Raw genomic sequence first — 17,395 nt, 5'->3', positions numbered from 1 at the left:
CCATGGCCAACTCTGCAGGCAGATGGCATCCATAAAACTCCATCTGATTTATCTCTAGCTACAACAATTACCAATCTCCTGGATTAAGTGGCTAGGTAGCACTGTTTACCCTTCATCAGTGAAGTCACCCTACATGGTTATCATGGCAAATGCAGAAAATTAAGCCACAGGCTCAGATAAAAGATTTCAGGTGTGAGGGCTTAGTTCCTCACTACTCATCTTCCAAATAAATGCCAGCCTAAGTATTGTGGCTTGGTAGTGGCAAGAGGATGCAAGGGAATGAGGATTTAGAAGAAAGAGTGAATGATTCAATGTCACTGTAACACTAACAAAAGTACCATAAAACTATGGTGCTGCTTTCCAAAATCTAATGGCAGTTCAAGGAGGGAATCCTTTCTTGGACCCTTCGGCAAAATGTACAAGTCAGAAAATGTAAGGAAGTGTCCTGGATCTAAGCCCACACGTTTACAACACGGCTTTAGACAACATGTTCTGTGATACCAAACGTATATCTTTCTTTCCTTCATTAAACCTTTTGTAATACCAGTAATTAAATAAAAAAAGTACAGTTGCACTTGTAATTACTCACTAGAAGGAAGTCTAAAACCATTAGGATAACAGCAAAAAAAATCACCCCCAAACAAACAAACAAACAAAAAACACCTTGTAAGATGCCAGCACGTTGTGTGCATCTTGATCCTGCTGGCAACTATGACTGCAGTCAGGGGGAATCAACAGTGGGAGAAGCCACTTTCCACATGCGTCTAAAGACTTGGCAGACATGAGTTCTTTTAGTTGCCAAGAAAAGTCTGCTTGGATGAAGGCAGAGCACATCTGGTGTCCAAGCATCTGGGAGACTGAACACCGAGAGGGCAGAGCAGCCCTCTTTAAGTTACCGTCCATCCTGGGATAGTGTGCTGCTTCACAGCTGGTGGCATTTCCTTGCTGTCTCCTACTAATCCAAATCCTCATTCTTTAAGGCCTCCAGCCTCACCTTATCCAAGAAGTCTCCACTCTTCTCACACTTGCACTATGAACTTACATCTGGTTGAGCTGCTCTTTAACTTCTTCAAGCTTGAGTTACTTCTAGCTGTGAGTTTCTTGTGGGCATGGGCCAGCTCAGAGCTGGATGCTCCATACAGGAGGTATGGAGGAGAGAGGTTAAGCAGGGAGAGAACCTCACGAAGGCAAAACACTGTTCTCATTTCACATGAAGCTCTCGTGAGAACCCAGAAGTAAGCCTTCTCCTCCTCCTGTCTCGCAAATAGATTGTTTCATACAGTGATAGCAAACCTAGTAGGAGTGTGGCTGACATGCACAGTCACTCTGATTTCACGCAGTGAGGCTGTAAGGAAGCTCAGCTGGTGAATTGGAGGTGGCAGATGTGTGTACACTCCTGCCTATGCAGGGTTTATGGTTAACCAGGTCAGCTTCATGGGCTTCTAAGCCTCTTCTTGATGTGCAAGGAGACACTCTTGGCATGACACCTCTTCCAAGTCACTTGTTCTACCATTAATTCAATCTGTTAGAAACTCCTTGGTGAAATAGGTGACTCCTTTTATACTGAGACATACTCCAAGGCTTCTCCTGGCATTAAATGACCTCATTGTCACATGCTTCCCTTGTGTCTTCTCTATGGCTTGACATGGTTTGCAATTTACATGCCTTCCACTTTACAAATCCACCATTAGACACAAAGTGGTGAGTTACACACCAAGGTGAACACTTTGAGCTTTTCTGCTCACCTCCAGGCCTCTGCAGTGCATAGCACAGGCACAGCTGTAGAAACTGGTTTTCCAAACCTACTTTTACAAAGGCCCTAGAGAGTTTAGCATGACATGTGTGTAAGCATACTAAGGACATTCTCTGCCACTAAATTACACCATAAGCCCCTTTATATAGCTTTTGAACTGACCCTTTCAGTTGCTTAAGACTCTCAGGATACTCTTTCAAGGTAGCCACATATAGCGGGATTTCATGAAAACAAAGCTAGAAATTTCTGGTACAGACATAGTTTTCCTAGATACTTACACCTATAGGGAGCCAACTTCTTGCCCATATTTGGATGACTATAAGTATTTTATTAAATGCTCAAGTACTTTTACTGTGCTGAGGATTTTATCCCATTTCTTATGACACTTATGAAATAAGTACAATCATTTTAAAGATAAGGAAACCCAGGCTTAGAGAGGCTTATTAATTTGCACAAGGTCACCCAACCGAAAGTGTGGCAGCCAACACCTGAACTCAGGCCTCTCTACAGAGTCAGAGTTCAACACATTCTGGCTATTTTAGGTCTTTCCCAACCTAAAGTTCCAGAGTTTGGACTCCAAAACATTAGTGAAAATGAGGAGCAGTCATTGCTATGTCAGCTCTCAGGCCTGGGGCTGGCACAGGGGCAGAGCACAGTCTTTCAGGACCCCCACCCAAGCCCCTTCTCCTTCAGATAAACTTGTGTTCGGAAGACAATACTTCACAGATGTAAGCCGTAAGATGTTCAGCAAGGGCACTGGAGCATGGGCAGAGGGGTGCTGGCTGCAGACCCAGCCCAGCCACCAGCAGCTCACTCATCCTCGGGGGCTCATTGTAGGACCACATCTTTAGATGACAACATACCTTGCCTATCTTAACACTGAGAAATAGTTGTGCCACAATATTCTTTCGGCCACAAACTGTCCTCTTACAATTTCCAACCTGAGATATTTCAATAAAAAACAGTATGTTGGGCATAACCCAATTCAATTGATTTTAGGGTCCATTAATAAGTTGCAACACACAATTCTGAGAAACAGACTAACAATGGTGAACTAAAGAAGCCTTTAGTAAATGAAACCTGTTTTGAGAGCCCCATAGACATAATAGTGAAGTGCCAAGAGCAGAGTGGCTGCCCACAGAACTCAGTTTGAAGATCAGTGGCTCAGAAGCACTCTAAGGTCATTTTCTAACTCTTCAACTAAATGAAATGTTGTTATCCTACATATGTAGCAGAGACCGAAATGTCAGTGATTTGAACTCACACCTGCGCCACTTAACCTGGACCCTAAGGCCCTCTCCCCTCAATCAAAAGATAGAAACGCTGGGTACCACAGGGCAGACTGAGAAAAGAAATGCCAAGCCTTATCTAAGAAGCAGAAGCTAGCCCATGTTCCTAACAGTGGCTAGCTATCACTGTTTAAGATACCAAAGTCAAAAAATGAGGCCTTTCCTATACAAGGAAAGATGTGGTTGAAAAGAAAAGAATTAATCGCCTTAGATCTGGCTCCAGGGATCATCCTGCTGGGTTTTGAAAAGTTGCCTGGATGTTGCAGATTAGTGATAGTTCTTATACTTTCCAGGTCAAATGCAAATTCTGAATTCCATCAATAATTTCCCTCCAGGGCTAACATTTGGGAATTGTTTACAGTTAAGCTGTTTATGGGTAATTAACTACTGCACATGAAATGACAGGTGGAGGGGAGACCTGTGCTGCCTGCCCTCGTCTGTACCTCTGGCTCCTCCCACCCTGACACACAAGGGACTTGTGAGGACAGATGGTCCTTGTGGGCAGGATCACAGCACTTGGCTGCTACACCGTTTAATTCGGTCTCAGTTAACAGCAGAAGGTGTTTGGTTTATGTGTCACTGGTACGTTGTTTGGTGTGAGCTAGTGAAATTGTCATTTGCTTCCCTACTCTGTTTCCTTACTTTAGGCAAGCATCCATAGGAAATCCAGAGTCCTGGCACAGCTTGCTCAGATTTGGAGTGCTTCAGTGGCTTATCCAGAATGCACATTAGACCATGAAATTGTATTTTCCACTATAGAGAATCTATGAATGGCCAGGCAAAATTTGATACAGACATGTAAGGGAATATTAGCTTTAAGAAGCAGAAAATTCTGTCACATTCTATGACCCCCAAATGAACCTTGAAGACATTATAATAAAAGCAAAAATATTACATGATTCAGTTCATACATGGCACCTTAAACTGTCAAATTCAAAGACAAAGTAGAAGTGGCTGGCAGGAATGGGGAAGGGAAAAGGAAGGTCTGTGGTTCACGCAGTTTATTCCTCAAGGATCCATGTGTTGAAGTTTGGTCCCCAGGGTAGTGGTGTTAGGAGGGAGGGTATACTGGAAGGTCCTTAGTCCAATTGGGACACCACCCTCAGAAGGCACTGTGGGGTCCCAGGTACTCCAAAACTTCTTGTCTGATGATACTACCTATCCAGCCCACATAGCTTTGGACTTTCAGCTTCTTGAACTATGAAGTAAATAAATCTCTTTTCTTCATAGAGTTACCTTGTTTGAGATATTTTGTTATAGTAACAAACAGGGACTAAAACAGGGAGTTTTTATTACATATTTTGCAAGATAAGAAGCATCTGAAAATGGGTGGTAGTGATGATTATGCAACAATGCTACTAAATGTTTAAAAATGGCTAGGATGCTAACTATTACTGTCTTTTACCAAAATAATAAAAATTTTTAAAAAAGATAAAAGGGATATGTCAGAGTTGAGTGTGGTGGAAATCCCTTTTGCTCCTGTAGCTCATTCATCACCCTAGACCAGTGACAAGTGAAATCTGAACAGCTGCCCCAAAGGACATTACTGTTGATTCCCATATTCTTCAGGTCAACTGAAATTCTTATTCCCATCAATATTTTGCCTGGGCCACTGGGCTGTGGGAACTGTGAGGATCTGTTCTGGGTTAACGGTATATATGAGGACTCCCTGGCTGCTCTCTAGCAACCCAGGAGGGTGTGGCCAGCAGCACATTACCTGGATGGATAGCCCGCTGCACTGATGCGAATCGTCTCCAGCACCCCGCAGGCTCTGAGTTGCTGCACGGCTCTCTTTGGGTCAAAGCTGCCAAACAGTAAGACAAGTGATGAGTGGCCATGCTGACACATAACATAATGGGAGAGAAGGAAAGCACACCTTTCCCCATAGTATATAGAGAAGGTTGTGTACACGGCTGGGGCACAGACTGCCTGGCAGGTGAATGAACCAGTTAGCATCTTTAACTCCATGCATGAGGCACTTATGTACTTATGCCTAAATGAACACTCTCCACCCTCCAAGACTCCATCCTGCTTCGTTTCCAGAGTCTGCCCTGTTTCCATCCAAGTGGGCATGTGTCCCAATTCAATGTTCACAGCTTATGCTATATGCCTCCGTTACACTTAGCACCACTAACATTATTTAGCTTGGTGACTATAAAGGTGAATTTCAGCCCAGGCAGACCTGGGTTTGACTCATGACATGGCCACTAGTAACAGCACATGTAATTTGAGGCAAGATTAATCTCTTTGGGTCTCAGTATAAGATGGGATATTCAAAGCACCCATTTTCTAGGGATAGTATGAAAATTAAATAGCCCATGGGAGCCAGTAGAACAACTCCTGGCACAAGATCATGGCGCATATAATTAGCTAGGATCATGACAGATATTGAAGAAATTATATAGATGCTGGGCATAGTGGTGTATGCCTGTAATGCCAGACTCAGGAGTTGAGGCAGGAGGATTATCAAGTTTGAGGCCAGCTTGAGCTACATACTGAGTTCAGGGCCAGTATGAACTATGTAGTGAGACCCTATCTCAAAAAACCAAAACCAAAACAAGTCATATAGATGAAGAACTTTATCTCTCTTTCTTCAGAGAGATGGGCCCATTTTAAATCACTCTCATGCCCTACAATGCCAAGTTTAGCACCCAAACACCAGTATTCATTTACACACAGACATTGAGTGTGATATTGTAGAGTAACTCAGACCTTATGTGGGCTTTCTTAAGGGCCGTGGTGCTTGGAGAGGAGAGGGCACAGTAGTGTACGCTACAAGGCAGACTGGGAAACAGGGGCAAGTGGTGTAAGACACCTGAGGGAGTCTCAACTGAGAAAGAATTAAGCTGACCTAAAATTAATTGCTATTTACAATTTGTTAAATCTACCTTCCCACTCTACTAGAAGAGATAAGCAATAAAGTACCCTTTCCTTCTGATTGTTTGCATCTCAAATGCAGCAGAAGAATGTTTCTTTTGTTCGTCCTCCTTTGTAAATGGAAAGGCAGGAATGAGGACCACCCCCAGGTTCACAGCCACAGATCAGTGTCTGTGGCCAGAACCAGCCCCAGACAACCCAGCTTTCCCTGCTGGATAAAAAGAAATAGAAGCTACATCAACTCCAGGACATGCAACTGCCCAGCAGGCAGCCTCTTGCCAAGCCATCACTTTCCACAACCACCCAGGAGTAATTCCCAGTGGCCAGACCCCTCAGATACAGGCCCTGCAGATGGATGTAAGGGTCGGCTACAGGCAGATTCATCTGCCTCATGGGACTGGCTGTCTGTGCTCTCATCTCTCTGTTCCCTTCTCAGTTATAACCATCCCACACTCTAATACTGAGTATCACATGGGCCCGGGCTCAGCAGGTTCCTCCCAGGTGACTGGCAGCACAAGTTCCCACTTCACTTCCAGCACTCTCTGCATCCCAGTCGAGTCATGGATTTCAAGTCCCAGGAAAGACCACAGCCTCCTCTAAGCCCGTACTTGCTTTCATTCCTCACTCCTCTCCTCAGCCTGCCCATGTCCCATGTTTTCCCAACAGCCAGCTTAATGGTCTTTTTGGTTAATCCAGAATGACATCGGCCTCAAGTCACCCACACTGAGAGTATAAACCACAACCAGGTGCTGAATTTTACACGGTCCCAAACAAGACCATTACTTTGTATGACAATTTCATCTTTTTCACCAGAATTAAAGCTCCTCCAGCACTAAGGTCTAATAGGACTACATGCATACTATTTTCTGATACACATCCTATGCAGTTTTTCAGTCTTCCAGTCTTCTACAGAGGATATAGAACAAGTTCTGGGAGCAGAGGAGAGCCTTGATCAATATCGTAATGCATTCCTTTAGACATAGACTCCTGGTGACCATGCATAGCACTTGGGGTACAGTCTCTGCTCATTTCACCTCCAGGACAGGCAATTGCACCCAAGTTATGAATGACTGCAGAGGTGTTATATGGACTGTGGGACTCCCTCCCCAGACTCCATACCTCACCACAGCAATCATATGATCACTGGTGTCTTATCTCTGCCTGTTACATCTACAAGGAACTCATCCCACCACATATGGTAGAGATGGCAGCATGCCTCAAAGCATCTGTGACACCATGAGAGGTATGGAAAGAGTCCCCACTCCCATTACCTCTCACCACGTTTTTAGTGGACAATAAACAGATACTCTCTAATAATCACTTCTTTCCTTAAAAAACAAAAACAAAACAAACTAAACTACTTCTCTTTCTAGCCATCCTATCCCTCCTTTCTCTTGTATCCCCTTACATGATGCTCTGCAGACACTGTGCATCCCAGCGGTCAACTGTCTGATTGTCAGGCAATGGATTGCTGGATGTCTCTACCCCCACACAACACAGCAAAAGTATGTTGGGAAAGAGGGGTGTGTGTGTGGTGTCAGTCTTGTCTCAGAGCTGCACACCATGCCTAGAGCTCAGCAGGAAAGCTCAGCCTTAACTTCACTGCTTCAGGAGCTCAGCCAAATTACTCCACTCCTCACAACTGCTCTGCCCTCCCAAGACACCATCCTCTGTGCTTTGGGCTAAAGGCATGAACACGGGTCAGCCTCGGCTCTGCCACTATCAGCTGGTGTCACTCTGCAGAAGACATGATCTCTCCATAGCACACTTCCTCATTCACTCAGTGGGTGCTGAGGACATCTGCTTGCTTATCACCTCCAAGCTTTGCTGTAATGATCAAGTGATATGAAAAAAGGACTTTTCAGAGTAAAGTAAAAAGACTTGATACAAAGAAGATATTGCCACTCTTAAGCCAGTCTTCTGTATGTTAACTCGGTAGTACAGAGGACTCCCTGTCAAGCCTGTCTTCTCACTGCCTGTCTGCAATCACTATGAATTGGTGAAGAGTGGGAAACCAGGCTTTCTGCTGTTAAACTCTGGAGGTCTCTGGTGAGGACAATTAACATCTACTTCAGGTTACAAGAGAGACACAGGGTCAAACTGTAGTTTACACTTTCCCCTCCAGTATAAGGTGCAGAACAGAGCCTGGAGCTTGTTGAATGTACAGTGAGGATCCCATGGTGTCAGAACTGGGCTCCACCTCTGCAGTCAGATGTCACTCAATCAGCCCTTTCACTTTTTCAGGCTTGGCAGTATCTTATGAGTACAGCTTAGGATCCCAAGACCCTGGGGCCAGTGTGCTGACCTTTAAGAAACTGGGTCCTCTTCCAAGTGTCTCTAGATTATGACATTCACCACACGCCACCTCTTTCCTGGGTGAAGAAAGACCCTTTACTGTGTTTATTTTTGTTTCTATTCCAGTAGCACTTTCACAGGACTGCCTAGAGTCACTTCTGGGACACATTGCCAGTTATACATGTTAACTGGGTTTGGTATCTTTATATAGCAACCACTGATCAAATCCAGCTGCCCTCTATTCACATTCACTCTCATGTGGAATCAAGGAGTCACCCTGACTGTGACTGCGATAGCCAGACTGCGATGTCCAGATAGCAGGACACCCAGACCATTAAAGCAGCTTCTTGGCCACCTCGGCAGCTCCTCTTCCCTGACTCTGGGCCTCTACCTGCCATTCCCTCTGGCTCAGAAACATGCATTTTAAACTTTTTAAATACAGCTTATTCCCACCTTTCTTTATGCTAAGACCAAAAGGGAAACCATGGAAATTTCTTTCTGTGAGAGCTCTGACTCTCAGACTGAACATCTGAACTGCCTTCCGCACTTGCTGTCATTAATAAAGCCAGAGGCCTCCCCTTGGGCCTCGTGGCGGGAGAGGGCCAAGGAGACAGCAGTGAGTCAGTGTGCTCTGAAGTGTGCTGACTGCTCCTTTCTTTTTTCCTCCACATTCTGAGATGTGCCTGCGAGCCCTGCACCTACCGAAGTGGCATCTGCTTACTGCTTGGCTACTGTCAGTTACTTGTGATGGGACACTCCTAATGTCATTTTATCTATGCTGTCCTGGTTCCTAATAAGAGGTATGAGGGAAGGCTCTTGAATAAAGAAAGCAGAGAGTAAAATAAGATATTACCAAAGCAGTCAGTATAGGACAGTGGTCCTCAGTGGGGCAGTTTTATTCCCCAAGGAGCATGGTCAATGTCTAAAAACATCTTTGTCACAGTGGGGAGAATGGTACTGGTGTCTGGTGGGTAGAGGCCAGAGATGCTTCCAAACATCCTATGATGCACAAGAGGGTCCCTTATGACAAATAATTATGACCTGAGATGTTGATAGTACTAATACTGAGATATTTATAAGGAATGGGAAGAATGATACAATAATTTCCTTCTAACGTCAGTAACAAAAATTCTAATCATATTAATGCTTACACCTCTTACAAGCAATTCCCACGATCTCCTTGGGTTTTTTCATCAGGATATTCTAAAATCACAATTAACAGGTAAAGCAATGAAACAAAGACAATCAAAGACCGCTTTGTGATTAGCCAAATAATCAGCAGTGAGCCTGAAGATGAATTCAGGTTTCTGTTTTGGTTCATTACTGTTTTTTATTTTTCCCATTCTCTGAACTTGCTGAAAAATTTTGGTTCTGGAGGCAAAGAAGGGTCTCAGAAAAAGGGTGAGAAACCCACAAAGTACTTGGCACTTGGAAGATACCAGGCTTTGGTCAATGAACTGCCCAGGGTCACAGCTGGCTGGGGCAGAACAGGAACTGAGCACCATCTGTGCTGTCCCGGCCTTCATGTTACCCAGCCCGTCACACACAATCTGCATCTTTCACACACACTGCTCTTCCACCAGCTTCTTTTCCTGTAGCCAAGCAGTAAGCAGATGCCACACCGGTGGGTGCAGGGCTCGCAGGCGCATCTCAGAATGTGGAGGAAAAAAGAAAGCGAGCAGTCAGCACACTTCAGAGCACACTGACTCACTGCTTCTCCTTGGCCCTCTCCCGCCACGAGGCCCAAGGGGAGGCCTCTGGCTTTATTAAATGACAGCAAGTGCGGAAGGCAGTTCAGATGTTCAGTCTGAGAGTCAGAGCTCTCACAGAAAGAAATTTCCATGGTTTCCCTTTTGGTCTTAGCATAAAGAAAGGTGGGAATAAGCTGTATTTAAAAAGTTTAAAATGCATGTTTCTGAGCCAGAGGGAATGGCAGGTGGAGGCCCAGAGTCAGGGAAGAGGAGCTGCCGAGGTGGCCAAGAAGCTGCTTTAATGGTCTGGGTGTCCTGCTATCTGGACATCGCAGTCTGGCTATCGCAGTCACAGTCAGATTGACTCCTTGATTCCACATGAGAGTGAATGTGAATAGAGGGCAGCTGGATTTATCAGTGGTTACTATATAAAGATTCCGAACCCAATTAATGTTGGGTTCATAATTGATCCATGTTCATAAAAAGTTTAAAGGAAAAAGAAATGAACAGGATCTGAAACAAGGAGATAGGAGAAGGGAAAAAAAAAAGAGAGGCAATGAGTTAAATTTTCTTGTAGATTTCATGGGACTTTGACAATGACCAGACAATGGGAGAAAAGGAGGCAAAATCAAGGGCTGTGCTGTTTAATGTGTTAGTCACCTGCGGGAATGTGCCATTGAAATGAAACTAATGAAACATTCAGTTCCTCAATTACACTAGCCACATTTCAGGCACTGAATGCCACACATGACTAGCTGCTATGACACTGGACATGTGAATACAGGACAGTTCCACTGTCACAGAAGATCCTGCCGGACAGAGCTGGCCTAGAGGGACTCAGGATTCTCATTTGGGCATCAGGTTTGGAGATGAAGGAGCTGTCAGGAATGGTTACACTGTTCACTAAAGCAGAGAGCAAAGCAAGAGCAGTCATTTTGGAAGCAAAAGATCAAGAGTGTGGTCTCAATGTTGAATGTGAGGTGACCTAAGAGGCGGTAAGCAGCATACAGAAACACTAGTCTGGAATTTGGTAGAAGCAAAAGGCAGAAAAAGATATTTACCAGTTACTCTTACATATATTTGAATGAAGTCAGCCAAGTGAATGTGGACAGAACTGCAAGGAACAATTTCAAGGCAGAAATAATAAGTGCAGAGAAGGTAAGAGAAGATAACCTGGGAGTGCAGTGGCAGAGGCGATGTGAGAAGCAGGACTAGCTTTGCGTCCTGACATTCCAGGTGACATTCGAGGGCTGGCTTCCTCAGTGCCAGAAACAACTTTTCAGGCTACTCCTGTCATCTTCATATGTCTAAATTTAACATTTTATGGGAGAGACATGGCTTTCCACAGTTAATGGCAAACTTCTACATGATCCTCATATTTGATTCAGGGATGCATGCTCAATACCACTGCAAGCCTAAGGTAACTATAGAAATGTATCTGCTCACCCTCTTGAATCCAGGAGAGTGGCAGGTGCAACCCAGTGACATCTGTCAGCCTGTTCACACATAAACCCACCTGACCAGTCACCATGCTCAAGCTACAGAATCCCATCCCATTCCCCTTGATGCTGCAGAGTGGGCCCATCCCACTTTCCCTGAACTTTTGAGGAGGATGTAGTCTTGGGCTTGTCCATGCCCAGCAGATACTTACTAAAATGGCAGCTTGTCATTGTTGGGCTTGATGCAGCGGACGTAGTGTGGTGTTGTGGCATTTAAGGTCTCCATGAGGCGATTCAGTGAGTTGCGGAACTGGGGAGGCAAAAGCCAGCGTTTGGTTATTTTTAACATTTTATTGAATCTAAGATAAAGAGTGGTGGTGACAGCAATAGTTGTTACTATTATTACTATTAGGCAAAGAATAAAGGAGGAGACTCAGAAACCTGTGGTCAGATTCCAGCTGACATTGCTTCCTTGCTGAGACCAAAAATCAAGTCCTTCCTACTCAAACCAAAGGAGCAGAGACCATCCCTTGGAATGCTTAATTCCCAGGGATGGGATCAAGTGAGATGAAAAGGAAAGTGAATGCTGAGAGACAAGAGAGGTGACAGCTGTGCACTGTGGCCTTGCAGCCTTGACACCCAATGGCACAATATCCAAGGAATAATTGTATGCATATGAGATGTCCAGAACTGGCAAATCCACAGGAATATAAGTATATGGTGGTAGCCAAGAGCTTCTCTCTGAAGATACATTGGGCAGAACGCCAATAGAGACCTTAGAAGAAGGGAGAAGTTGTTTGGAAGTGTTTGGAAGTCTTCATCCCTGTGCTTATTCAATTTTCCTCTCTGCATTCTTAGCTAATCACTATGGCTGTGCTCAGCAATTAATGCATTGATTGGGCTTGTCCTATTTCTCTTCCCCTTTCTTCTGTTAGTTCTCTCTGATGAACGTTTTGGAGTTTCCTCCTCAAAAGACAAGAAGCTTGATTTAAGTGGCCAAGGCCATTGGCACCAAGGCTACCATGACCTTCCTGCCCTTGTAGTCATACCTACGGCAAGGTCACCCCAGCCACACACACCACAGCTATGGCTTTGAGCCGTGAGCCTGGAGCTGACCTGGTGGCCCACAGTTTTCTTGTGCTCTTTGTTGGCGGCCTTCATGGGGGGCTTGGCAGAGCGAATGTTGATCTTTGAAGATGATCCCTTCCCGGCCGGGGTGGCAGGAATGGCATCCTTGTCATCACGAAACAAGTCAGACACTAATGGGAACTAGAAACAATCACAAGAAGAATAATAAAAATGAGATTTCTTGCAGTTTATATTGTTTAAATCCTCCCCAAACTGCTTTCCTAAGATATGCCCACAAGAAATGAAACACACAAAACCTTGTACACCCTTCGGAGCAGCATTATTCATAAGAGCAACATACTAGGAACCTTCAAATGGCCATATCTGATGCGTGGGTACAATGAAATGAGCCAACAATGCAAAGGAAGAAATACTGCATTCATGCTACAATATGAACTTTGAAAATATGCTAAATGAATGAAACCAGACACAAAAGCACACATATGTCATTTCAAATACAATATATGAAATGTCCAGGGAAGAGAAAATGACTAATGGATACAGGGTTATGAAAATATTCTCAAATTTATAGTAGAGAGAGGTAGAGATATACTCTCACAGGACTACATGTAAACACTATGTTCTCACACTTGTTGGCTTTTGTAACATGGTGTGATTTCCCTGAGCCTGGGTATAACACTATACGTGTTATATGGGTTTGCTAAAAGGACTCAGTTCTGTGGTTTCTCTGGGTTGGCACCTCTGTAGCAATGTGCAGATGGACACCTTGGATGAAGAACCGGTGGCTCAGAGAGCCCTAGCCATTGGGACCCTCAGCCCTATACCCAGAACACAGTTCTGCCACCATCCCCTGGCAGTCACTGCTGGGGCTAGTACAAAGTACTGTGAGACCTTAGCAAGAACCTGTCAGTGCCGAAGGAAAAGAATTCAGGTCCCCTTTGCCAACCTTGTTCCTTCCATCCTCAACAGACCAGAGTCTGTGTTAGTGCCTCAGACTCCAAGTTCTGCTCTTACTTCTTTATTTTTTGAGTCAGAGCCTCACTACGTAGTCCAGGCTGGCCCTGAACTCACTATGTTACCCAAACTGGCACTGAACTCAAGGCAATCCTCTTGCCTCAATCTTGTGAGTGTTGTGATTACAGGAATGTACCACCAATTGCACCCACTTCTTTTAAATCCCACTTAAATGCCTTGCTCCTGCCTCTTCTATTTTGATGTCTGAGTGCCCTGGTCTAACATTCAAGGACTCCATAATCTGACCCCATTCATCCTCACTCAAAAGACTGCAAAGCAGTCAGGTGCTGTCCCATACAGCACCATGCTTGTTATTCCCACATTTACACTTTTGCTCACTGTGCTCCTCTTACCTGAAACACCCCTCTCCCTCCTCCTCTGTTTATCTTGGGGCCTCTCTCTCCAGGACCAATCTTGTGTCCCCTGTGACCCTTCTCACAGTGCTCTACCCATTTTGGCACCCAGAAGGTACCCCAAGGTCTGTGCTCAGTCTACAGCCTCCTAACCTCTCCCACCACCAGGGAAGACGAGGGCTGAGATAATCTATATAAGCACAGAGAAGTGAGCCCATTATGTAAGTACTCTAACATTATCTACTTGAATTATTAGATTGCATATGAAACACTTATCTAACCTTCAGATGTTTAAGAAAAACATATCTTTGATCTGAAAAGAAAGCAGCAGCATAGTTTCAGATCTGGAACCAACTCTCACCCCTTGTTGCAGGTGAGGAAACAGGAGCTTGGGGAACAGGGCCCTCCAAAAATTCTGCTTTAATTTTCAAGTGCAGTGGCTGATAGGAGCTCTTCAAGGGCTGCCAGTCAATGGTTGAGCCCAGACAAGAAACCTGGACACTCAGGGCACAACTTGTTTCAATACTCAAAGGTATCCTTGTCACTTAAACTGGCACAATAAAGGAAGTAGAAATACAAGAGAGTTTAGAATAGAGCTTTTGTCTTTGATATGCTTGTGATCATGATCAAGCATATAAAAAGGCATTTTGTGAACTAATCCTCCAGCTGGTAACATGCTCTGAAATTCGGAGTAGAAAATTTAGGCGAGGTGAGTTAAGTACTCAAGGTGGAACATCATTTTCATATAAGCCTATATGTCCTAGATAGCAGTGATGGTCAACTTCTTTGATTATATTCTGCTTTGAATTCCCTAGAGTCTTCAATAATTTGAGTCCTAGTTTAATTGAGGATTCATTGGGCACCCTAAGAACATGGTAAGTAGGCCATTATACTAATAGCTTGGAATAGCTTGGAAAATAAAAATATTATATAATGGAGAGGTCCAAAACGTCATGAAATAATCCAAAGACATCTTTCATCAGTATTTCAGAGCAGATCTATTCAGATCTATATATGCAGATACTCTTAGAAATCTACAAATATTAGGCAATACACAGAGGCCTTTCACATTACAATGTACAGTATGCCCTGGTCATCTCACTCCTCTCCAACTCATACTACGTGACATGACAGTCACACAAGCTGATGATGTCTCAGCATGAACATGTTAGCATCCAGACAAAGGAGCAACACAGTGCTGTGGCACATGACAGCTCTTCTCAGGACCTGGATGTTAGACCTGCTGACTTAGCTCAGTTGAAGGCAAGTTTTGCAGCTCTTTAGGTAATCATGCTTGAGTCACATGGTAAAATGAGGTACAGAATAAAACATGTCATGGGGATCTCATTCCCCTAAAACTTGACATTCCCCAGGACAGGCATAGGACCACTGAGGCATGTCCATTTACAAACTGAGAAATGCAGATACTTGACTCATCTGATGACTTCTGGCATTCCTTGTATAATAAGTAACAAATAAATTCCATAAAATAAAGTTAATTTTCACCAAGTGTTAAGCCTAGTCTTACGCAAGAATACTTTGCAATCAAAGAAGATTGGCCAGGGGCCGGGGATTTAGCTCAGTGGCATAAGCACCTGCCTTGCAAGCAGGCGGTCGTGAGTTTGATCCCTGGTACCAATAAAAATGAAAAAGACAAAAGAGGAGTGGCCTGAGTTGCCAACCTACACATACAAGGTCAAGACAGGTAATACTCAAAAGCAGTATCTAATGCTGGTAAAATTAGACTTGTTTCCTACATCAAGCATGTCGAACTAAAACTAAAATAAAAAATACAAAAACATAGTTCTTCCAAAACTGCTCTTAGGTATTAGAACTTTACAGTTTTTAGTTCAACTTTAGAGTCAGGAGTAATTATATACAAATCAGTATTTTGTTTTACATAGCACGTTTGCTAGTCAGATGGGCTACAAGGCAATGAAACAACTGTGTGTGTACTTGTGTGACTACATATGCGAATATACTGGGATCAATGTCTGTTTTAGCTCCTTCCTCTGAACTCTCCATTTCTCGCTCAAACATCAACTATCAGAGAGCTTGATTTCCATTTTTTAGCACAGTGGTTTACATGAAGATTAAGGTTGTAGTTGTTTACTTTTCTGGTCTGGCTTTAAGTTCAATCTAAAAACACCACCAAGTGATTGGGGTTGGAGATATAGCTCCATGGTAGAGTGCTTGCTTAGCATGTGAGATTCTCGGTTCAGTCTGCTACAATCCTAAATAAACCAATATCATTCAATGATCTTAAGGTCAAAGACCATCTGGTGAGGAGCTCCAGTCAATACCCACTGCTGGCTATTTTGTGGCTGCAACAGGATTGTGACATTATAATTAGCACTGGAGAATGCTACCACGTTCCTCAGAAAAGCACAATCTGAATTCTTGCACCAGGCCTAGAAAGGCCACAGCTAACAGCCAAAAGATATCCAAAACCCACAGCCAAAATAATTTCAACAAAGGAGATAAAGAGACCTCAGTCCATACTAAGGATACTGTAGTCAGGCAGATGGCTTGGAGGGTCACTCTGATGGCATCATTATGGAGTCTCCAAGTTTTAGCTGCCCACAGATGAGAGTTCTGTTCCTATTCATAACGTCTTTGCAATGAATCTTTTCTCACCTCTTCTTTTCATGCACAGCATTTCAAAGTCATAAATATTGTCTCCTTAGATGGAAGGGTCACTATTACACTGTCAGAGAAATACAGACAACTCATACATAGGATTTTTAACATTAGCAGCTAAAATTTATACGCCACATGACATGTGTCCTTTTATTCGGTACTTAATTCTATATGTTATCACAGAAGAGAAAGGAAACATTAGGTCAAAAGAAGATTGACCAGTTAGTTCGTTGATAGATCCAACATTATTTACTATCAAATTCACAACCCATGTTGTGTTAGGGGCTGGTAATACAAAAATGAACAAAACCACAGCTTCTTATGTACTCTGGAAGGTAGACACTAATCAATTACCTCTGCAATTAAAAGCATAATGACAAGATGGTGTCCTAAATAAAATGAATGAAGATACAATTACAGAAGTGCCTGGGGTGTGAAAATTAGGAAAAGATGCTCTTAGGAAGGGGCTGTTTAGAGTGGTGGGATATCTGAGGGGTAGGAAAGCATGTTACAGATGGAAATAACTGCACATATGGAGCTCAGCACTGACATAAAGGCAGTACACTCCAGTGCACGTGTGGGAAGGAAGAAAAAGTGACCAGTCCATGTGGGCCTTAACTGAGGAATTTTGTTGTTAATCCTATGACTAAAATGAAACAAATTAAGGGCTTTAAAAATAACAAGCACTAATATTTTAGTATTTAGAATGTGCCAAATATATAAGAACTCATTCAAACTTTCCAATAATCATGTGGAATAATACCACTGTATCTCAACTTACTGAAACTTGGCACCAATAAAGGGCAAAACCAGGGTTTAAACCCAGACAAGATGGCTCCAGAACCCAAGCAACAAAATACCACTGAGAATGGCAATGACCAACAATCATTTGGGAAAGATCATTGGTTTCAGCATAGTCAAGAAACTGAAAACCCTACTGCATACAATTCCCTGT

General features: G+C 43.6%; 1 protein-coding gene across 2 annotated transcripts in view; it reads right to left on the bottom strand.

The window, feature by feature from the left end:
* Myo5b (myosin VB) overlaps positions 1-17,395 on the bottom strand; it is a 359,763-nt gene that overhangs the window by 86,710 nt on the left and 255,658 nt on the right. For both annotated transcript variants that reach the window (XM_063231700.1, XM_063231701.1), the window contains exons 15-17: positions 12,461-12,613; positions 11,557-11,654; positions 4,760-4,846 (exon numbers count right to left, since the gene is read on the bottom strand). In XM_063231700.1, the coding sequence (XP_063087770.1) occupies positions 4,760-4,846; positions 11,557-11,654; positions 12,461-12,613 (338 nt within the window). The remainder of the gene's footprint in view (positions 1-4,759; positions 4,847-11,556; positions 11,655-12,460; positions 12,614-17,395) is intronic.

The sequence above is a fragment of the Cavia porcellus genome, unplaced genomic scaffold (genome assembly GCF_034190915.1).
Source record: "Cavia porcellus strain 051 isolate PalLab524CR breed Dunkin Hartley unplaced genomic scaffold, mCavPor4.1 scaffold_20, whole genome shotgun sequence".
In the NCBI taxonomy this organism is placed as follows: Eukaryota; Metazoa; Chordata; class Mammalia; order Rodentia; family Caviidae; genus Cavia; species Cavia porcellus.
Note: the sequence above shows the minus strand (reverse complement) of the source record. Positions and strands in the feature narration are given on the sequence as shown.